This window comes from Haliotis rubra, unplaced genomic scaffold, assembly GCF_003918875.1.
Source record: "Haliotis rubra isolate DU_JTF1 unplaced genomic scaffold, ASM391887v1 Scf692, whole genome shotgun sequence".
Classification (NCBI taxonomy): domain Eukaryota; kingdom Metazoa; phylum Mollusca; class Gastropoda; order Lepetellida; family Haliotidae; genus Haliotis; species Haliotis rubra.
In genome coordinates, this window is record NW_025767404.1 from 67487 (window position 1) to 92370 (window position 24884).

The following is a 24884-nucleotide window of genomic DNA, read 5'->3' on the forward strand; positions in this document are numbered from 1 at the left end:
TTATTGCAATAGTATCTTTCAATAGACGATCATTATTGCAATAGTATCTTTCAATAGACTGTCATTATTGCAATAGTATCTTTCAATAGACGATCATTATTGCAATAGTATCTTTCAATAGACGATCATTATTGCAATAGTATCTTTCAATAGACTATCATTATTGCAATAGTATCTTGCAATAGACTATCATTATTGCAATAGTATCTTGCAATAGACTGTCATTATTGCAATAGTATCTTGCAATAGACGATCATTATTGCAATAGTATCTTTCAATAGACTATCATTATTGCAATAGTATCTTGCAATAGACTATCATTATTGCAATAGTATCTTGCAATAGACTATCATTATTGCAATAGTATCTTGCAATAGACGATCATTATTGCAATAGTATCTTGCAGTAGACTGTCATTATTGCAGTAGTATCTTGCAATAGACTATCATTATTGCAATAGTATCTTGCAGTAGACTGTCATTATTGCAATAGTATCTTTCAATAGACTATCATTATTGCAATAGTATCTTGCAATAGACTATCATTATTGCAATAGTATCTTGCAATAGACTATCATTATTGCAATAGTATCTTGCAGTAGACTGTCATTATTGCAATAGTATCTTTCAATAGACTATCATTATTGCAATAGTATCTTGCAATAGACTGTCATTATTGCAATAGTATCTTGCAATAGACTATCATTATTGCAATAGTATCTTTTGCAATAGTTGTTTCCCCCTCTATAGTCACCCCCTCTATAGTCACCCCCAACTGTACTTGTCACTTATGCTTTCAGACTCAAAACAGGAATCCAAGAGTGCTCGGAAACGGAGGAAACGGAGAGAGCTTGCCAACAAGGCAGCAGAGGTTGAGTTGGCAGAGATCAGCCTGGAACAGCAGATGCTGAAGGAGCTGAGTCTCAAACCCAAACAGGGCCTCACAGGAAGTCAGGAGGGGAGTTCTGGCAAGTCACAGAAGACTTCCAAGCAAGGGGGAATAATCTCAGAGCCATCTGTGGTGCAAGAGTCCAAGAAAGATGCCAGAGGAGGAGGAGGGAAGAAGTCAAAACAACCAATTGCATTTGATATTGGTGCTATGATCACTGCACTGGAGGTGAGGCTATACAGATTGTAGGAGCTTGGCTACATAGGTCATAGAGGGAGCTTGCTTGACTAGATAGGTCATAGGAGGAGCTTGGCTAGAGAGGTCATAGGAGCTGGGCTAGATAGGTCATAGGAGGAGCTGGGCTAGATAGGTCATAGGGGGAGCTGGGCTAGATAGGTCATAGGAGGAGCTGGGCCAGATAGGTCATAGGGGAGCTGGGCCAGATAGGTCAGGAGGAGGAGCTGGGCCAGATAGGTCATAGGGGAAGCTGGGCTAGATAGGTCATAGGGGAAGTTCATCTAGATAGTTCATAGGGGGAGCTCATCTAGATAGTTCATAGGGGGAGCTAGGTTAGATAGTTCATACGGGGAGGTCATCTAGATAGTTCATACGGGGAGCTCATCTAGATAGTTCATAGGGGGAGCTCATCTAGATAGTTCATAGGGAGAGCTGGGTTAGATAGTTCATAGGGGGAGCTCATCTAGATAGTTCATAGGGAGGAGCTCATCTAGATAGTTCATACGGGGAGCTCATCTAGATAGTTCATATGGGGAGCTCATCTAGATAGTTCATAGGGGGAGCTGGGTTAGATAGTTCATAGGGGAGCTCATCTAGATAGTTCATAGGGGGAGCTCATCTAGATAGTTCATAGGGGGAGCTGGGTTAGATAGTTCATAGGGGAGCTCATCTTGATAGTTCATAGGTGGAGCTCATCTAGATAGTTCATAGTAGAGCTTGGTCAGATAGGTCATAATAATTCAATTTTCGTTCCTGTTATCCTTCCTGTTTTTCAAGCCGCAATCAGCTGTGTACACATTTCGCTCCACCAGTGATTCAGTTAAAAACTACCCGAAAATAAAACTTCAGATAATTTCTGTTCCATTAACAGAAGAAATTATACGTCTTAAGCAGCTATTTTTACAGGGACAATATAAATTGCTAGTATAATTAGTATAATGTTTTTTTTCCACAAGCAAACTTCTGTTGTACATTTCAGAAGAAGAAAGAGGTGAACCTGGAAGAGGAGAGGAAGAGCCCTGGACGGAAGAAAGAGGAGAAGCTGGTGAGGAGAAGAGATCTGACATATACTGCCCTACTTTCACACTGACCTATGACAATTGTAGGCAACGATGATCAGCAGTGTCGTACTTTAACACTGACCTATGACATGACAGTTGTAGGCAAAGATGATCAGCAGTGTCGCATTCTTTAACACTGACCTATGACAGTTGTAGGCAAAGATGATCAGCAGTGTCGTACTTTAACACTGACCTATGACAGTTGTAGGCAAAGATGATCAGCAGTGTCGTACTTTAACACTGACCTATGACAGTTGTAGGCAAAGATGATCAGCAGTGTCGTACTTTAACACTGACCTATGACAGTTGTAGGCAAAGATGATCAGCAGTGTCGACTTTAACACTGACCTATGACAGTTGTAGGCAAAGATGATCAGCAGTGTCGCATTCTTTAACACTGACCTTTGACAATTGTAGGCAAAGATGATCAGCAGTGTCGTGACTTTAACACTGACCTATGACAGTTGTAGGCAAAGATGATCAGCAGTGTCGATTCTTTAACACTGACCTATGACAGTTGTAGGCAAAGATGATCAGCAGTGTCGTACTTTAACACTCACCTTTGCCAATTGTAGGCAAAGATGATCAGCAGTGTCGTACTTTAACACTGACCTATGACAGTTGTAGGCAAAGATGATCAGCAGTGTCGTACTTTAACACTGACCTATGACAGTTGTAGGCAAAGATGATCAGCAGTGTCGCATTTTTAACACTCACCTTTGCCAATTGTAGGCAAAGATGATCAGCAGTGTCGCGACTTTAACACTGACCTATGACAGTTGTAGGCAAAGATGATCAGCAGTGTCAGACTCTTTAACACTGACCTATGACAGTTGTAGGCAAAGATGATCAGCAGTGTCGCACTTTAACACTGACCTATGACAGTTGTAGGCAAAGATGATCAGCAGTGTGATTTTAACACTCACCTTTGCCAATTGTAGGCAAAGATGATCAGCAGTGTCGAGTACTTTAACACTGACCCATGACAGTTGTAGGCAAAGATGATCAGCTGTGTCAGATACTTTAACACTGACCTATGACAGTTGTAGGCAAAGATGATCAGCAGTGTCGTGATTTCTTAACACTCACCTTTGCCAATTGTAGGCAAAGATGATCAGCAGTGTCGTACTTTAACACTGACCTATGACAGTTGTAGGCAAAGATGATCAGCAGTGTCGTACTTTAACACTGACCTATGACAGTTGTAGGCAAAGATGATCAGCAGTGTCGTACTTTAACACTCACCTTTGCCAATTGTAGGCAAAGATGATCAGCAGTGTCGTACTTTAACACTGACCTATGACAGTTGTAGGCAAAGATGATCAGCAGTGTCGCATTTTTAACACTGACCTATGACAGTTGTAGGCAAAGATGATCAGCAGTGTCGATTTTAACACTCACCTTTGCCAATTGTAGGCAAAGATGATCAGCAGTGTCGCATTCTTTAACACTGACCTATGACAGTTGTAGGCAAAGATGATCAGCAGTGTCGTACTTTAACACTGACCTATGACAGTTGTAGGCAAAGATGATCAGCAGTGTCGTACTTTAACACTGACCTATGACAGTTGTAGGCAAAGATGATCAGCAGTGTCGTACTTTAACACTGACCTATGACAGTTGTAGGCAAAGATGATCAGCAGTGTCATACTTTAACACTGACCTATGACAGTTGTAGGCAAAGATGATCAGCAGTGTCGTACTTTAACACTGACCTATGACAGTTGTAGGCAAAGATGATCAGCAGTGTCATACTGTAAAACTTTAAAAAATGATTATGCTTCAGACGGGGGATAGTAGAAATTATCTACTACAAAAATTTCACTGTGATTATTTTGTGGAAAAAAATTAGGATCCTAGTTCTCATTAATTACGTATCAAGTTCCATACAAGATCCCAGCCTGGGCCAGCAGAGATAATATACGCGATGCAGATCAGTTATTCCCTGAAAACTGGTGAATTATAAGATACTAGTCAGGACATTGGATACTTCCCTATATAGATTTTGCTTATGTAAATAGTTTTGGTGCTCAGTCAAAACCTTAGAATGACATCTTGTCAGCCAATGAATATACAGAACAATTTTCACAGCACACACTACTGACAAGTAGCAAGTCTGATGCCGAGATGCGTAATTGGACAAAATAGAAAACAATGAATGTAGGAAGTACTTAATGATTTGCCGTTGTATTCAGCAATTTTTCAGGTAGACCGCACCATTTAGGGCTCTAAATCAGAACGAATGTTATATAGAGAAAACATAGATAGAGAAAACTGATTTTGATAATATAAATCTCATGGGTACCAGTCGAACTGCCCCAGCAAATTTGGTCATTGATCCTAATTTGGTCAACTGTATTTAAAATGATTATATATACTTTAAATGCACATTTCTTTGTCAACTTTGATATCATGGTCTTCTTATAAAGGTTGTTAGGAAGCAGTGGCAGATCTGGGGGAGGGGACACTTCACCCCCAAACCCCCCACCCCCTGAAAATGACTTGAAAACAATTTATGTTGGGAGCCAGGGGGTTCAGGTGTATTTTAACCAACACCCAACCCCCTTTCAAAATTCCTGGAACCGCCCATGAGGAAGTAATACTTCTGATAAATGTTCCATTAGTAAACTCATAACTATGTATATAGTTTTATAGGAAGAACATAATATCTAAGATGACAAAACTATGCATTTATGGCATATATTTAATCATTTTAAATAAATTGGGGCATTGCGACTACCCCATGGTGAAATTTGACCAGAAATCTTGGGTAATTTGACCAAATTTGCTGAGGCATTTTGTAGCTGGGGCAATTCGACTGGACTTGATTTAATCCATGTTAAAAATAATACTGACAGGAAGTTGTAGCATGGAATGATGTAGTATAAATGAATCTTTTGGATTTTCATAACCCAGGTGTGCATGTCTCTTTCATATGCGCCCGACTCGATCAGAACATTTCTCCTGCCTAAATCTGTCTTTTTCATTGGAAAACAGAAGAAGTTATGGCTCTTTCAATAGTCCGATGATGCTGTGCATTCCGAGACATACACCATTGTACTAGTAACAAAAACGACAGAAACAGCACAATTTGTAGATAAGCCAACCCCATAGATAAGCTGACCCCTTCACTTGACCCTTAAAATCAGTGTCAAAATGGTATGTTTCGTACTTAAGCCAATCCCCAGCGATAAGGTCCTAATTGCAGCAAAGTCAGACCACAAACAACTGTCAGTTACTGATAATTACAACTTCAGTCCGCATTGTTCAAAGAATTCACAATCATATAATTATATTGTGTCTACTCACACCTCAAAATGAAGTGCAGTTGACAGAAAATGGATTTTTTGTTTTGCTAAATATCATACTTACTGTAGCTGATCACATGTCAACAAACTCGCTTGCTTATTTTACCCCATTCCATGTGCGTACAACTTCCGCTGACCATGTTCGTGTGGGTATGTTTTTCGCTTCTACCGCGATAGCACTAATTGCACATATAATCAACAATCACAAACTGATTACTGCCTCGATATCCAAGGACCGCTAGTTTACCAGAATATTGGTGAAAACTTGTGTGAATTTTAATGGCATGCGGGGCGATGGGGTAGCCTAGTGGTTAAAGCGTTGGCTCGTCACACCGAAGACCCGGGTTCGATTCCCCACATGGGCACAATGTGTGAAGCCCATTTCTGGTGTCCACCGCCGTGATATTGCTGGAATATTGCTAAAATCGGTGTAAAACTGAACTCAGTCAGTTTAATGGCTTGCGTATTTGACCCCATTCCATGTGCGTACAACTTGACCTGACCATGTTCATGGGGGTCCCAATAAAACTTTAGTGTTCATTATACATATTTTACGTTTATAGAGAAAACCTGCTATTAAAATTACACAATGTTAGCATATATTTCTTTGGGTTAAATAATAGTTGCATGTATGATATGTTACTGACCACTGTGTCAGAATTCATCTGTAATATTATTGTTTATGTTATGTGATGAGATGTTATTTGCCAGGACAGTCCAAATGTTCTATGTTATATGAGATGTTATTTTGCCTGACAGTCCAAATGTTCTATGTTATATGAGATGTTATTTGCCAGGACAGTCCAAATGTTCTATGTTATATGAAATGTTATTTGCCAGGACAGTCCAAATGTTCTATGTTATATGAGATGTTATTTGCCAGGACAGTCCAAATGTTCTATGTTATATGAGATGTTATTTGCCAGGACAGTCCAAATGTTCTATGAATATTGTTTTGGAGGCAGTCAAAAAGGGATGGAAGGTTTCTAGAAAATCAGCCCAAGCCTCAAGGTCATAATGTTGTGTTTCTTTTCTGATAGAGATGTTCACGGTTGCCAGTCCTTCCTTCCTTCATTAAGAATTCGAGGGTTGAGTCTAAACATCTATCTTAGTGACTTGACTTGATCAAAGAGACAATTCACATCATATGTCCAAAAACTCACAGGTCCTGTAGGCAAATTATAATTTTATCTACTGGCCTCATGTCTACAGAATGGGGTAGCCTAGTGGTTATTACGTTGGCTCATCACCAAGACCCGGGTTCAATTCCCCACATGGGCACAATGTGTTAAGCCCATTTCTGGTATTGCAAATATTGCTAAAAGCGGCGAAAACTAAACTCAGTCAGTCAGTCAGTCATGTCTGCAGGCAAAGATCAATTTCTGCCCTTACTGGAGATACATAGAGAATCTCACCCTCGTGTCTTCTGATGTCAATATATCAACATATATCAACACTCGTTCATAAAGTAAAATTATCCGAGGCTTGCATATCATTTGTAACTTTATCAACTCGTGTTGGTTTATTTGATATCAGAAGACACGAGGGTGAGATTCTATTTATCATCCAAAATCTTCATTAATTTTCAATGAAAAATGTACATCTCTGAACATGGTACTGCCATTACACTTGCAGTGCAGTGATGTCATGGCATTGTGATGTCATCAAATACATGACGTCATGGCATTGTCAGGGCATTGTATAAAATCTACTAGGAGATATCGCTTGATCTCACACAAGCGATATATCTCCTGTGGAACATACAGTTTTGATGATAAAGTCAAATCCGATGAGTCGAATCGCTGTGGACCAAGTAATAGATTCGACTTATCGATGTATTTGAGACATAGGTATATCTATGAGGGTAGAAAAAAAGATGCTCGAATATTGAACAATTCCTTTATTCAGCACATCATATCTAAATAAACTTACCTTTTGGAGTTGATGTTTCCGATCTGGTCATCCCCCAAGATTGCTGGGAACATTGTACCTCCGCCGTGATATACAGATCATGAATAGTAATAACCAAATGAAAGCTGCTATATAACGCAACCGATTTGATTAAGTTAACTCAGTGTCATGTGCTAATTCTTCCGTTTCCGTAAAATCACTAATCTGCCTTTTGAATTCAACCGACAATAGCGGAAAGGTGTGAGCCGCGCTGGTTTGTTAATTGGATCAGTTTGCTACACCAGTCAACTTCTCATTGACTGACTTCGGCTTATGTATACAAGATTGCTGTTGTTTGAATCTCATGGGACCAAATTTCCATTTTGAGTCATCATGTGTATTTATGAGTCGAATTAACAGGTAACCGGAAATCAAATGATGACAACTATAACAGGAATGGTCTGGGGAATAAAAAGAAAGCTGTACAGGTAACTTCGAAGTACTATGCATAATATTAGAGACACCGCATTTGACTCATCGGGATTTCACTGTAGTTCCATTTGAAGCATTAGTTCTAGCATGTTTAGTTTTGTTTTGTTTTTGGGGGAGGGGGTGTTCAAATTAATCAGTAAATTTTCTGTAAATGCTTAACAATTTGAAAACCTACAGTTTGAGTGTCAGGTAAAATGGAACGTTTGTTTAGTTTACCACTTCTATTTATAGCAGTCCAAAGTGTCAGCCAATATCTTGGATTCATCCGCACCTGCCAAACGAGGAAAAGAGAGAGAAAATGCAAAGCCCAAGAAACCAAGTCCCTTGAAGAAGGTATGGATTGGTTTCTTGTACACAGGGCGTGGGGTAGTCTAATGGTTCAAGTGTCCGCTCATCATGCCGAAAGCACAGTTCGATTCCTCACATGGGTACAGTGTGTGATCCCGCTTTCTGGTGTCCCCGCCACGATATTGCTGGAATATTGCAAAAAGAGCTGTAAAACTAAACTCACTTACTCACTCTTACTGTACACCCAGTGGTCATTTTGTTTTTACTTTCTACCCATTCTCCATAACTTTTGGCTTCACAAACATGTTACTGGTATTCGTATGACCTTGACCTTGGGGTTGTAGGTGATCCTGAAAGAGCGGGGAGCAGAAGAAGAAGATGCGGCTTCTGGACGATGACAACGACCCAAGTGGACTCCATATAGCCGAGTAAGATTGGTCAGATTGATAGGAGGTTCATGTGACATCAAGTCAAGTTATGTGGCGGCATCCTTCACTAACCCTTAACAGAGATGCCAATCATTACGCTTTTGACGTAATTATTACGCTTTTGACCATTAAATTACGCCATTACACTTAATCTGCGAAATTTATGCTTTTCAACTTGTTTTGCGAAAAATCAATAAAGTGGATAAAATATCACAGGGAAGTGTTTTATAACGCACAGGTGCAGGGGTGCAGAAATGGCCTTGCATCAATAGGAATCGCTTACTCTTAGCATCGCACTCATTCCAATTAACTCGCAAGGAATTAAAGTATTTTGAGTAACATGACCAACAATTTTCGATTTATGGAGCTTCATCATGATTCGTCACATGTGTTTCTGTCTGGAATCTTCCTTTTGTGAAAACGTGTACCATTTTGAAGCGATCGGCAGACAAGGACTACACTTTCAAGGTCCAAATTACACTTTTTGACCTCAAGTATTACACTTAGGCCCAAAATAGGGTTGGCATCTCTGCCTTAATTGTGACAGGTGGCAGGAGTGTTCACACAGGGTTAATACACGCCATACATACATTCAGAGTTGGGTAGCTCAAGACACATGGTGTTAATCACTGATTATTGATTACAGAAGAGTCTTGTTACATTTGCTGTTGTATGTGTTGCCATGGCTACATGATCTTCTCTATTTTCTTACCAGACCGCCTGTGGGTATTGGCGTGGTTAATGCGGAGAGTGACCTGTCACAAGACGGTAAGTGTTGGAGAAGTGTGAAAGGTCACCATAGCGACAGTGAGTTTAGTGCTGTTTTCAGCTGTTTTCCAGCAATACTGCAGTGGTTGACACTATAATGTTCTTGTACCGATGTACACAGACACTCAGCACCCTCACCTTGGTACCTCTACAAAGACAGATATACTTAGTTTCAACTACATCGTGCTCTCGGTGTCATGTCAGATTCTTGTTGATTTTTGGGGTTAGATTAAGTCCTTAATATGTTCTTAACAACCTGTGCTGTTCACAAAAATTGCTCTTCATTTGACAGGTTTGAGTTCCAAGAGTTCGATGGAGCTTGGCAACGGAGCATCAACCAGTGCCGACCTGTCCCCCATCAGCCAAACGTCCCCAATTTCCATGAGCCCGCTGTCCCCTGGGACTAGCCCCCTCAGCTCTGGCGTCAACAGCCCCATCACCGGCGGCCACAGCAAGGACCTCAAGGCAATGATGAAAATACACAGTCGCAGGTTCAGAGAGTAAGTCCCCACTCAGTCTCAAAGATCACTCTATAACTGAGTGGCAGGTTCAGAGAGTAAGTCCCCACTCAGTCTCAAAGATCACTCTATAACTGAGTGGCAGGTTCAGAGAGTAAGTCCCCACTCAGTCTCAAAGATCACTCTATAACTGAGTGGCAGGTTCAGAGAGTAAGTCCCCACTCAGTCTCAAAGATCACTCTATAACTGAGTGGCAGGTTCAGAGAGTAAGTCCCCACTCAGTCTCAAAGATCACTCTATAACTGAGTGGCAGGTTCAGAGAGTAAGTCCCCACTCAGTCTCAAAGATCACTCTATAACTGAGTGGCAGGTTCAGAGAGTAAGTCCCCACTCAGTCTCAAAGATCACTCTATAACTGAGTGGCAGGTTCAGAGAGTAAGTCCCCACTCAGTCTCAAAGATCACTCTATAACTGAGTGGCAGGTTCAGAGAGTAAGTCCCCACTCAGTCTCAAAGATCACTCTATAACTGAGTGGCAGGTTCAGAGAGTAAGTCCCCACTCAGTCTCAAAGATCACTCTATAACTGAGTGGCAGGTTCAGAGAGTAAGTCCCCACTCAGTCTCAAAGATCACTCCTAGAGAGGCTCAGTCAGTCTCAAAGATCACTCTATAACTGAGTGGCAGGTTCAGAGAGTAAGTCCCCACTCAGTCTCAAAGATCACTCTATAACTGAGTGGCAGGTTCAGAGAGTAAGTCCCCACTCAGTCTCAAAGTCTCAAAGATCACTCTATAACTGAGTGGCAGGTTTAGAGAGTAAGTCCCCACTCAGTCTCAAAGATCACTCTATAACTGAGTGGCAGGTTCAGAGAGTAAGTCCCCACTTAGTCTCAAAGATCACTCTATAACTGAGTGGCAGGTTTACATGTATATGTGTGTATGTGTATGTATTTGTAATATTGTGAATTATAAAATAATCTGTTAAAACATATATGTACCCATTACCGTATTCCATGACCTGCAAAACATTAATGATCTTTGACATGTTTATTGTCCATGTAACATGTCTGCCTTACATATGTATGATTCTATGGAATTGAATAAACAACAACAAACTTTTTTAAAAATTCTTCACATTTGCAAACCACAGATACAGTTCATGGCAGTAAGTTGCATCAAAGTCTAGCAGGAGATAACTCTTTGTCAGTGTCACAAAGGTTCAGAGAGTAAATATGTTTTTTTGTGAATGGAAATAACTCACAGCTATTCTGAGAAAATATTGCTTTGCACACACTGCAGAATGTCAGCTGACCCCTGGCTGTTGTTGTAGGTACTGTAACCAGGTACTGGACAAGGACATCGACATGTGCTGCACAGAGTTCCTCCAGGACCTGGTCCGATTCCAGGACCGCATGTTCCACAAGGACCCTGTGAAGGTAGCCACACTCGACAGATCTGGTGAACGGCAATAGGCAGAAATGGGGAACAGTAGTAGATAGATCTCCAAATGGCAGTAGACTTGGGGAACGCCAGTAGACTGACCTGGGGAATGATGGTAGACAGATCTGGGGATGCCAATAGACTGACTTGGGGAACAGTAGTAGATAGATCTCCAAATGGCAGTAGACTTGGGGAACACCAGTAGACTGACCTGGGGAATGATGGTAGACAGACCTGGGGAATGATGGTAGACAGATCTGGGGAATGATGGTAGACAGATCTGGGGAATGATGGTAGACAGATCTGGGGATGCCAATAGACTGACTTGGGGAACAGCAGTAAACACACTGCCAAATGGCGGTAGACAGACCTTGGAACCAGCTGTAATAGAAGGTTACAGTGGTATCCCTGACAGACCTTGGAACCAGCTGTAATAGAAGGTTACAGTGGTATCCCCTGACAGACCTTGGAACCAGCTGTAATAGAAGGTTACAGTGGTATCCCTGACAGACCTTGGAACCAGCTGTAATAGAAGGTTACAGTGGTATCCCTGACAGACCTTGGAACCAGCTGTAATAGAAGGTTACAGTGGTATCCCTGACAGACCTTGGAACCAGCTGTAATAGAAGGTTACAGTGGTATCCCCTGACAGACCTTGGAACCAGCTGTAATAGAAGGTTACAGTGGTATCCCTGACAGACCTTGGAACCAGCTGTAATAGAAGGTTACAGTGGTATCCCTGACAGACCTTGGAACCAGCTGTAATAGAAGGTTACAGTGGTATCCCTGACAGACCTTGGAACCAGCTGTAATAGAAGGTTACAGTGGTATCCCTGACAGACCTTGGAACCAGCTGTAATAGAAGGTTACAGTGGTATCCCTGACAGACCTTGGAACCAGCTGTAATAGAAGGTTACAGTGGTATCCCTGACAGACCTTGGAACCAGCTGTAATAGAAGGTTACAGTGGTATCCCTGACAGACCCTTGGAACCAGCTGTAATAGAAGGTTACAGTGGTATCCCTGACAGACCTTGGAACCAGCTGTAATAGAAGGTTACAGTGGTATCCCTGACAGACCCTTGGAACCAGCTGTAATAGAAGGTTACAGTGGTATCCCCTGACAGACCTTGGAACCAGCTGTAATAGAAGGTTACAGTGGTATCCCTGACAGACCTTGGAACCAGCTGTAGGTTAGAAGGTTACAGTGGTATCCCTGACAGACCTTGGAACCAGCTGTAATAGAAGGTTACAGTGGTATCCCTGACAGACCTTGGAACCAGCTGTAATAGAAGGTTACAGTGGTATCCCTGACAGACCTTGGAACCAGCTGTAATAGAAGGTTACAGTGGTATCCCTGACAGACCCTTGGAACCAGCTGTAATAGAAGGTTACAGTGGTATCCCTGACAGACCTTGGAACCAGCTGTAATAGAAGGTTACAGTGGTATCCCTGACAGACCTTGGAACCAGCTGTAATAGAAGGTTACAGTGGTATCCCTGACAGACCTTGGAACCAGCTGTAATAGAAGGTTACAGTGGTATCCCCTGACAGACCTTGGAACCAGCTGTAATAGAAGGTTACAGTGGTATCCCTGACAGACCTTGGAACCAGCTGTAATAGAAGGTTACAGTGGTATCCCCTGACAGACCTTGGAACCAGCTGTAATAGAAGGTTACAGTGGTATCCCTGACAGACCTTGGAACCAGCTGTAATAGAAGGTTACAGTGGTATCCCTGACAGACCCTTGGAACCAGCTGTAATAGAAGGTTACAGTGGTATCCCTGACAGACCCTTGGAACCAGCTGTAATAGAAGGTTACAGTGGTATCCCTGACAGACCTTGGAACCAGCTGTAATAGAAGGTTACAGTGGTATCCCTGACAGACCTTGGAACCAGCTGTAATAGAAGGTTACAGTGGTATCCCTGACAGACCTTGGAACCAGCTGTAATAGAAGGTTACAGTGGTATCCCTGACAGACCTTGGAACCAGCTGTAATAGAAGGTTACAGTGGTATCCCTGACAGACCTTGGAACCAGCTGTAATAGAAGGTTACAGTGGTATCCCTGACAGACCTTGGAACCAGCTGTAATAGAAGGTTACAGTGGTATCCCTGACAGACCTTGGAACCAGCTGTAATAGAAGGTTACAGTGGTATCCCTGACAGACCTTGGAACCAGCTGTAATAGAAGGTTACAGTGGTATCCCCTGACAGACCTTGGAACCAGCTGTAATAGAAGGTTACAGTGGTATCCCTGACAGACCTTGGAACCAGCTGTAATAGAAGGTTACAGTGGTATCCCTGACAGACCTTTGGAACCAGCTGTAATAGAAGGTTACAGTGGTATCCCTGACAGACCTTGGAACCAGCTGTAATAGAAGGTTACAGTGGTATCCCTGACAGACCTTGGAACCAGCTGTAATAGAAGGTTACAGTGGTATCCCTGACAGACCTTGGAACCAGCTGTAATAGAAGGTTACAGTGGTATCCCTGACAGACCTTGGAACCAGCTGTAATAGAAGGTTACAGTGGTATCCCTGACAGACCCTTGGAACCAGCTGTAATAGAAGGTTACAGTGGTATCCCTGACAGACCTTGGAACCAGCTGTAATAGAAGGTTACAGTGGTATCCCTGACAGACCTTGGAACCAGCTGTAATAGAAGGTTACAGTGGTATCCCTGACAGACCTTGGAACCAGCTGTAATAGAAGGTTACAGTGGTATCCCTGACAGACCTTGGAACCAGCTGTAATAGAAGGTTACAGTGGTATCCCTGACAGACCTTGGAACCAGCTGTAATAGAAGGTTACAGTGGTATCCCTGACAGACCTTGGAACCAGCTGTAATAGAAGGTTACAGTGGTATCCCTGACAGACCCTTGGAACCAGCTGTAATAGAAGGTTACAGTGGTATCCCTGACAGACCTTGGAACCAGCTGTAATAGAAGGTTACAGTGGTATCCCTGACAGACCTTGGTACCAGCTGTAATAGAAGGTTACAGTGGTATACCTGACAGACCTTGGAACCAGCTGTAATAGAAGGTTACAGTGGTATCCCTGACAGACCTTGGAACCAGCTGTAATAGAAGGTTACAGTGGTATCCCTGACAGACCTTGGAACCAGCTGTAATAGATTCAGGAAGAATGAAATATGGTTATCTTCCCTGAGGCTGACTATCTACTGGCATACTGACAAAATGGCTGTTAGTTATTCACTCATCAGATTATTCTTTAGCCTGTGAATTACTTGGTGATTTCATGGACGTCATTCTGCAAGGAGCCGCTGAACCAATTGTTCACGCGTTAATACTCGATAGAAAAACAGGGCTTCAAAATTATTTTAAAAAGCCATTTGCCACAGGACAAGTGACTTTAAGAAAGTGACTTGTCCCGACTAATATTCCACTTGCCCTGTTTTTATGACATAATTATGATAATGTAATTTTGAAAGAAGAAATCAACATGATATTTGATGTTAATGTTTACTGGACTATTTATTGAAAAGTGATAAATAGCAAAGAAAGATAACTCTACTTTATTATCATTGCGAAATGTAATAGTTACATTTTGAGCAGACATGAAATTAAATCCAAGTTTATTTGTTTGAAACCATTAGTGGAAATTATCGAGGAGCCCACGGACAAGTAAGATACCATTATTTGATTGCCCGAAATGAAAACTGACTTGTCCCGGGCGTCAGGCGATGGGATTTTTGAACCCCTGTAAAAGTACATGTTATTCCAGAATATTGTGATATTTTCAAACATACAGGCCAAAGCAAACATAAATGATGTAAATATTCCGGAATTTACTTGATTGACACATGAGGAACCTGTATAAGCAGTGTATAAAATAACTTGAAGTACTGGCTGTCAAAAAACGTTTCCAGTCCTAAACAAACACAGCCAGTCCCAAAAACTAAAACATCGAAAACACAATAGATAAGACGAAGTTCAAACCAAGTTATGTCTATTTTTTTCAAATATGTCCCCCCAACCAAACGATGGCCTTACTTATGTAACAGACCATCCTTCACAAATATAGGGCGTCAAGGAAGGTGGGACGGGCTATGTTTTATACATTGGTATAAATCGTTAGATTTCTGCTGACCAATTTCAGTAATCATATCTCCTACAACTCATGTTTAACTGAGCTTTAATGTTTACACCTTTGCAGAAGATGATGAACTTCTCCTTCAGATGAGAGTTTCATTCATTTCTAGGTTTACTGTGATGAGAGAAAGAAACAAACGCTTAGTGCGTGAATCTAACAACATTTTCCAATAAGTGCAAAGACCACTGTAACTGACAGGGGTTGTTTGCCAATAATCTTTGGCAGCAGAATATTAGCTGTAAATTTTAAAATATTTCATGTGTCAAACCCAGATTGAATAACTATTGAGTGTGATTAAACACATGTGAAAAACACCCTTGTGTTTTTGACCATACATTTTATGGGGTGTGACGGGAGCTGTTTGACCTTGTATGCTTCCGTGACCCGGAAACAGTAGCTACATGATCCTTGCTCCTTGCTGTTGTAAGGTTCTACACTGAATAACCTGTGATGGTCCGGGTGAGAATATTGATCTTTAGTAACCCATGCTTGTTGTAAGAGGCGACTAAAGAGATCGGGTGGTCAGGCTCGTTGACTTGGTTGCCACATGTCATCAATTCACAATTGCGCATATCGATGCTCGTGCGGTTGTCACTGGATATTCTGGTCCAGATTCGATTATTTACAGACCCTCACCATATAGCTGGAATGTTGCTGAGTGTGGCGTAAAACTAACTAACTCACTCACTCTGCACTGACTTGTAGATATGATGTATATTGATCTATGTTTTTACTATGCCCCGGAAGTCTAGATAAGCTGTGTATCTGCATCAAATACACTTCAAAATTTCCAAAATACCCACTCAAATATATCTGTGGCACCCCAAATACGCAAAGGAAATTACGCAATCGTTTTGATTACTACTTGACTTGCTAAAACATTATGCAGCTTTTGTAACCTAATGATAATGAAAAAGTAAGTCAAAACTGACTTATCGGTAAAAAACAAATGCGTAACAGAAAGCAGCTAACTGTCAAATGTTACGAGTGGATTGGGCAGATTATCGATTGAATTTCACTACGTATGAAATACACAATGCCATTTTAGAAAGTGGTGATATGTAGCATACGTTATATTTGGGATTGCACTTTCTTAGTAAAGTACAGATTCTAGTACTTTTTGGGTTGAGTCCCATCCGGGATTCGAACCCACACCCTCAGAGTCAGGCACCTAATCGCACAAAGTCTGATGCCTAGACCGCACAGCCACCGCGGTTTCCAGGCGTCTGGCGTCAGATAGCTAGGATCACGGCGATTGCAGAACACTAATCGTTTGGACCGTAGAACCAAGGACAGCGGAGGTACAGCCTGTTAAAGAGGGAACTATTTAAAAGCTAAATGACCCCGCGACCCCGGCTGCATTTCACCGATCCGCTCTCGTGTCAAAAACGTGTTCTGCCACCGTTTTGAACGGTTTCTAGCCCTTAAATATTCTTCAAACACCCGTAACTCCGAGAGTTAAAATGGACGCTCAAGCTGGCGTCCAAACAAACAGTACAAGTAAAGGCAGCAGCGGGGAGTGTATGGGGAAGTCTGAAGACCATCAGTATTACCCAGGAGGCTATTATTGATCTGATTCTGGAATGCTCCATTCATCTCGAATGTCCACGGAGTTTTAACATCTACCTGTTGCAAAATCTGCTTGAAATTTTGATAGCATGAACATTCTTTTTGATATTATGATATTAAATTTTTTTTTTAAATATATCTGATTTATCTCATTAAGAATGAAAATTGTGTGTAACAGGGACTTGTTTTGTAAGTAAATATATGTAGTTGAATGATGGTGCTGATGTTGTAGGCGAAGATGCGGCGGAGGCTGGTGTTGGGGCTGCGGGAGGTGACAAAGCACCTGAAGCTGAAGAAAATCAAGTGTGTCATTATCTCACCCAACTTGGAGAAGATCCAATCAAAAGGTGACGACGTCACACAGGGGTGGTTAAACACACTCTCTACTGAGTATGCTGAGTCTAGTCTAAGTGTAACTTCACATGGGTGTGGTTTAAAGACACACTCTCTACTCAGTATGCTGGGTCTAGTCTAAGTGTAACATCACATGGGTGTGGTTTAAAGACACACTCTCCACTCAGTATGCTGGGTCTAGTCTAAGTGTAACATCATATGGGTGTGGTTTAAAGACACACTCTCCACTCAGTATGCTGGGTCTAGTCTAAGTGTAACATCATATGGGTGTGGTTTAAAGACACACTCTCCACTCAGTATGCTGGGTCTAGTCTAAGTGTAACATCATATGGGTGTGGTTTAAAGACACACTCTCCACTCAGTATGCTGGGTCTAGTCTAAGTGTAACATCATATGGGTGTGGTTTAAAGACACACTCTCCACTCAGTATGCTGGGTCTAGTCTAAGTGTAACATCATATGGGTGTGGTTTAAAGACACACTCTCCACTCAGTATGCTGGGTCTAGTCTAAGTGTAACATCATATGGGTGTGGTTTAAAGACACACTCTCTACTCAGTATGCTGGGTCTAGTCTAAGTGTAACATCACATGGGAGTGGTTTAAACACAGACTCTATACTCAGTATGCTGGGTCTAGTCTAAGTGTAACATCACATGGGAGTGGTTTAAACACAGACTCTATACTCAGTATGCTGAGTCTAGTCTAAGTGTAACATCACATTGGTGTGGTTTAAACACAGACTCTCTACATCAGTATGCTGAGTCTAGTCTAAGTGTAACATCACATGGGTGTGGTTTAAACACACACTCTACTCAGTATGCTGGGTCTAGCCTAAGTGTAACATCACATGGGTGTGGTTTAAACACACTCTCTACTCAGTATGCTGAGTCTAGTCTAAGTGTAACATCACATGGGTGTGGTTTAAACACAGACTTTCTACTCAGTATGCTGAGTCTAGTCTAAGTGTAACATCACATGGGTGTGGTTTAAACACAGACTCTATACTCAGTATGCTTGGTCTAGCCTAAGTGTAACATCACATGGGTGTGGTTTAAACACAGACTGTCTACTCAGTATGCTGAGTCTAGTCTAAGTGTAACATCACATGGGTGTGGTTTAAACACACACTCTACTCAGTATGCTGGGTCTAGCCTAAGTGTAACATCACATGGGTGTGGTTTAAACACACTCTCCGCTCAGTATGCTTGGTCTAGTCTAAGTGTAACATCACATGGGTGTGGTTTAAAGACACACTCTTGTCTCAGTATGCTTGGTGTAGTCTAAGTGTAACATCACATGGGTGTGGTTTAAAGACACACTCTCTACTCAGTATGCTTGGTCTAGTCTAAGTGTAACATCACATGGGTGTGGTTTAAAGACACACTCTCCGCTATATATGGAGTCTCAGTATGCTGGGTCTAGCCTAAGTGTATATATGTTTATTAACACATATAGATATGTTGAGTAACTCATGTATATATGTTGAGTAACACGTGTATATATGTTGAGTAACACGTGTATATATGTTGAGTAACACGTGTATATATGTTGAGTAACATATATATATGTTGAGTAACTCATGTATATATGTTGAGTAACATATATATATGTTGAGTAGCACATGTATATATGTTGAGTAACTCATGTATATATGTTGAGTAACACAGACATATATGTTGAGCAACATTTGTATATATGTTGAGTAGCACATGTATATGTTCAGTAACACATGTATATATGTTGAGTAGCACATGTATGACAACTTCAAAATCCATGAAAACATTGCAACTACAGGAGGTCTTGACGACGCCCTCAACAACATCCTCAACATGTGCCAGGACCAGAACATCCCCTTCGTGTTTGCCCTGGGTCGCCGCGCTCTGGGTCGGGCGTGTGCTAAGCTGGTTCCTGTCAGCTGTGCTGGAGTATTTAACTATGATGGCTGTGAAGTGAGTTACCTCCCTTGTCCGAGAGCAGTGTACTTAGTTCAATATATCATCAGTAAAGTAAAAACAGTGTGTCAAGTCTCTAGGGATGGTGTTAGACTAGTGGTTAAATAACTCGCCTAGTGGTTAAAGCGTTGGCTCGTCACGCCGAAGACCCGGGTTTGAATCCCCACATGGGTACAATGTGTGAAGCCCATTTCTGGTGTCCCCCGAGAAAAGACACAAGTCAAAAGGTAAAAGGGACAAGTTTATCAAGTGAACTTGGCAGTGACGTTTATTGAAATTGTTATATAGGAGTTATCTCCCCTAGAATGCGTCAGTTTGAGGTTCTCCCAATATAGTTGACACTTTTCATGTTACTGTTGCTAGTTAGTTCATAAATTTCAAGGTAACTCAACTCTAGGCATCTGTTAGGGTATATCTTGACATTTCATTTTGGAGACACACTAGTTTAATGTTGTTCGGTATCTCATTAGTTGTCAGAAGTGTCACAATTCGTTGTGTAAAGTTGTTCCCTCGAGCAGATGATTTGTCCACGGTGGCAGATTTGGGAGACAGGTATCACTCCAGGCTTTCCCCCATATCAAGTTAATGCATCTCAAGATATAGAGGATATTATATGAGCGCCCATGTCATACTGTGTTTACGACACGAGTGCCTAAATGTTGGTATTTCCAGAGTGAGAGCGAGGGATATACCGATGTTTTTGCATGAGTGTCGTAAACATAGTATGATATGGGCACGAATATAATATTCTGTTTATTACCGAAGTCGTCAAATTGAGAAAAATAAACCCAAATTTGCTTTCAAACATAGGCTGGCTACTCGTCGGCGCATGTAGAAGGCAATGTCATGGAAGAAACATGATGTCATAGCATTGTTCATGACGTCACGTCATCATGACAAAGTGATATTTCCAGAGATCGTATGAAGAATATGTACCCCGATATTTTCACCCTCAAAGTTAATATAATTGACTTCTGTTGACAGCAGGTGTTAAAGCCAACTTACTATCTTCTTCACTTACCAATTGCTTCCTCTCTGTTGCAGGAGACGTTCAACAAGCTGATGGACTACACAGAGAAGGCACGGCAGGCGTACAATGAGATGGTCCTGTGCATTGAGAAGGAGATGGAGGACAACCCCCACCGCGGCACAGCCCACATCTACGCTCACATGGGACACTCCCGAACACCATCGGGATGCAGTGTCATGTCGTTCACCAGCAGCATACTCTCGGAACCAATCTCGGAGAACTACCCCCACTCTGAACCCGAGACAGACAGTAAGGGCTATGAAATAGTCAAGGATGTCCCACAAAGCAGTTATCTTATTGTTGAAAATGGCCTGCATCCTGAAGTGAAGGCTGCTCCAAGCTTTCCATCGTCAGTGGATGAGATAGATGACGGGAACGAGGCAGACACAGAAGACTGCTCAGATGTCCCTGTTAAAGTTCCCAATGAAAAGAGTTCACCTCAGGATGATAGAATGGCAGGTGAAAGTGAGGCTGAAAACGAGAGTGATGCTGCAGGTGATTCTGAGGATGAAGAGGAGGATGAGCTTTCAGAAAGTGATGACACAGCCAGTTCCCAGCATGCATCTGACACCGTGGAGGAGCTGCCACATATCGACTCCATCCACACAGGAAACTTTGATCTCAGTGCTGAAATTCTCTCTCAACATTCTGGCCGCACTTTGGATAGAAGCGAGGTGATGTCGACCCACTCATCACGGACAATCGGCGACGGGAGCTCAACCATCATGACGGACTTGATAGGGATGGATAGGAGCAAGTCCGATGTCACAAAGCCGTGTGAGAGTCCAGTGCCCGGTCAGACTCGCCTGAAGCTGAGTGATAACGACCGCATACAGAGCTGGGTGGATGCGTCCAATACAAATCTCTCTGGAGTGGAGGAGAACTCAGATATCGATACTGTGCACAGCGGAAGCGTAACAGAGTCGGAAAATGAATCTGAGAGTCAAGGCTATGTGAAAGGTCAGCCTCTTAAACCAATCAGTGAGTCGGGAGAAGGCGACCTTTAGCAATCAGTGATGACCATGCAATAACCCTTGTGTGTATATATATATACCGTCGGCATACAACTCTCAAACAAACACATATGTTGATTGTGGAATGAGAGTATTGGTATTTTGTTATGTCTTGGTTGGGGATAAATTCAGAATTATAATTCATATGGTAACCTTGACCTTCTAGCCATTTTATATCACAGAGTTGTGTCTATCAGCAAGGCCTAGTCTTGAAGATAGAGATCACAAGTTTCAGATTTTCATCGTTAATCCTACAAATTTTCATTCTGTTTTGATGTGTGCAACCAATGTCTCGTTGTCATTCCCTCATTAATCTGACAAATTATCGTTGAAACGGATAGATGTGGCATTAGACCCTTCCATACACCACTGTGGCTGACAACTGTGGTTCAGATTGTGTAGATCGATGCTCATGCTGTTGATCACTGGATTGTCTGGTTAAGACTCGATTCTTTACAGACTGCCGCCATATAGCTGGAATATTGCTGAGTGCGGCGTAAAACTCAACTCACTCACTCACTCACAACTGTGGTCATTGTTTGACAGTTGCTATGCAGGCCCCCCAGCCTATGTTCTGTTGAATTGCGTGTGTGGTGTGTCTGTGTGCAGCTTCCCACTAAATGGCACTTCTTAATTTTTATAACAAAAAATCATCATATCGCCATGGTGATGATAATTGTGATCATACTGACAATCATGGAGTTTGTTAACTGTTTATTGTTTGTGTTACCTGGCAACCTGTAGTTCTGTACAGGAACTTGTTGTGGGAAGGAGGACTGCTCTATTTATTGTTGGAATCTGAATGCATCCTGTGCACCTTCTTCACCCATCTCACACACACACCAGTGTTAATGGAGACCACTGACAAATAATCTAAGGCATTGTAAAAACAGGAATTGAAATTGTGAATATTTATTTTCATTGTGCTTAATGATTTTTGTATTTTGAAAAGTGTGTTTGGTGATTACAGGCTTTGCAGGAACATAATTCACTTCCTGAAGATATTACTGCATGGACTGTGTTATATTGTTAAAGTTTTCAGACATTTTCTGGTATAAATATAGCTGTAGTGTTTCTGTCTCTATCAACTCTTATAAAGAAGCAAATAAAAGTATGATTAAGGGTTATCTCCCTGTGTTGTTTTGGTGGCAATTGCTGATTGGTCAGAAGTGTAAGTAGTGACTGCTGTCTGGTGTTTATGTGTAGCTTTACTGGCCAGTCAAGCAAGTGTCATTTCTAAACTATAAATACTGGCCAATCAAGCAAGTGTCATTTCTACAATATAAATACTGGCCAATCAAGCAAGTGTCATTTCTACACTATAAATACTGGCCAATCAAGCAAGTGTCTACACTATAAATACTGAAACAAGATGTTAATTACTACTGGAATAAAGTAACTGTGCGTTATTTGTTGTTATGCCATTTTTCAATCCAAAAGGTAATTACATGATTTGTGGTGTTTTCCTTAATCACTGATTAACTGTTGACTGGATAATATCGAAATCTGTATGATCGTGACACGCACTTTAAGAGATGTGGTGTCAAAAGTCAGTTCACAAATTCAGTTTCGTGTCTGTCTGTCTGTTGATGCAGGCTTGACACTGACGACATTGTTGTTGTTCCATGTCTGGACCAGCGCTTGTCCCAGTTCAGCTGACGTCAATGGCTGACTCTGGGCTTGACGTAAGCGTCTCTCCATTTCATCCCAAGCGTGCTCGATAGACGACAGGTCCGGAGAAACAGCTGGCTAGGGGAGTACTGGAATGTTCTGCTGTCTCAGGAAATCTGGCATGACTTAAGTGCAGTTTAGGTTGAAATTAGCATGTTTTCCACAAGATTCAGAGGCTAGAGTGTAATCAACCGTTCTTCATTTTCAATATCAAGTATGTGAACTCCACGTTTAAAAAAGCACGAAAAAAGACGAAGTGCACGAGCCAAGCACTATACGTGATATGAAATTTCATGCACAGTGCTTTGCTACATGTTTATTTAGGGTTATTTTTCTAACTTTTCAAATAACTTTTATTTTATGCAATTTTATGTTATGCACAGTTACTTTTTTCCGTTATGATAGTTTGTATTTTACATAGGCTAAGTACAGTGCAGTATTTTTTACCTGAAATTATGCAGGTATGTTGATATCTATTTTTTTGACAATGATACAATATTAATGATGTCTATTTTCCTATTACTCCGCAATTTCCGGTTTTCAGCTTTTTCAGCAGATTATGTGTCAAGGTTTTCTGTTAAATATGTTAGTCAGTATTGCTGAAATGGCCAAGCAGGTTGTCTGGTGATGAAGTGGCCAAACAGGTTGTCTGGTGATTAAATGGCCAAGCAGGTTGTCTGGTGATGAAGTGGCCAAACAGGTTGTCTGGTGATGCCAAATGTTTAAAACGTTTTGATACAAGTCATTCAGCAGTCATCACCCGATGGCTTGATCATCACACTCACCATTCACCAATGTATTCATCATCAGTTATCCTTCAACAGGTGCCCCCTATGCAGATGCCCCCTGAACAGGTGCCCCTTCAGCAGATCCATGGATACCATAAACATTCTATCAAAGTTATGCTAATCTATACAGGTACTTAGAGATCATTCAAAGGTCATCTGAAAGTAAATCCTCATCTATCTCAAACTCTGGAGTAACAGTGAATGTTTGGGAATCAAATGGAAGACTTCTGAAAACATTGTAAGACACTGTTACCCGCTATTTCCCCCTCACTACTGCTTGCTGCAATTTACATGTGGTTTGAATAAGTTGTACACAATAGAATAAAGTTTCACAAAGCTCCAGTTGAAGTCCTTGTCATTTAGCCTTCATGCTGATGTGGAAGCATGGTACAGGGCTTTATGCCATGCGCAAATGTGTGTACAGTGTGCACAGATGTAGAGAATGGACGCCGAGAAACAAATCACTGCGTCTAGAGGGATGCCAGTGTATGAAATAAGGCCCTTCCGACAGCTCTGTTCCTTTCAGAGCAGTTGCGTGCATCATGTCGCCCATCAGTCCACATGATCAATGATTCATTCCAGGTTCTAAAGAAATTATCAAAAAAGAAAGTTCTCTACACAGTTCTCTATATTCGAGCTGCATTCCGTTTTCATTCTTTAACATTCTATCCATAGTCGGGGGTCATTCCAAGAGGGTTCTGAATGCATTCTATGTAAATGCGTACAGCATTCGAGGTACGTTCCAACTTAAATTCGAGTGCTATTCACGCAGCAATGGAACCGGCCTCGTACGGCAGTCGAAATTCATTTTAAGTATTCTTAGTGTATTCTAACGGCATTCTAGTTTTTCCTACTGTATTCCGGGGGCGGCTCGTCACGCCGAAGACCCGGGTTCGAATCCCCTCATGATGATTCTTTATATTTATTTTTTCTAACATTGTTATGATGCTTTCCACTGTTTGCAATGTCCATACCTTGCCTGTCATTACAATACTATGTATACGGGCCAGAGGCCTTATGTACAATACACCATCTTGATCTTGAATCCCCACATGGGTACAATGTGTGAAGCCCATTTCTGGTGTCCCCTGCCGTGATGTTGCTGGAATATTGCTAAAAGCGGCGTAAAACCAAACTCAGTC

The 24884-nt window shown here is 41.6% G+C and overlaps 1 protein-coding gene across 1 annotated transcript in view; it reads left to right on the top strand.

Annotated features, from left to right (window-relative positions):
• The window catches only part of LOC124258412 (selenocysteine insertion sequence-binding protein 2-like), a 75895-nt gene extending 51811 nt beyond the window's left edge, over positions 1-24084 (top strand). The window contains exons 8-18 of the mRNA XM_046692508.1: positions 800-1116; positions 2105-2170; positions 8108-8209; positions 8509-8560; positions 9140-9161; positions 9308-9360; positions 9653-9860; positions 11144-11249; positions 17167-17281; positions 19083-19237; positions 20285-24084. Coding sequence (XP_046548464.1) covers positions 800-1116; positions 2105-2170; positions 8108-8209; positions 8509-8560; positions 9140-9161; positions 9308-9360; positions 9653-9860; positions 11144-11249; positions 17167-17281; positions 19083-19237; positions 20285-21277 — 2189 coding nt within the window. The 3' untranslated portion in view covers positions 21278-24084. The remainder of the gene's footprint in view (positions 1-799; positions 1117-2104; positions 2171-8107; positions 8210-8508; positions 8561-9139; positions 9162-9307; positions 9361-9652; positions 9861-11143; positions 11250-17166; positions 17282-19082; positions 19238-20284) is intronic.
• Positions 24085-24884: the final 800 nt, after the last annotated feature.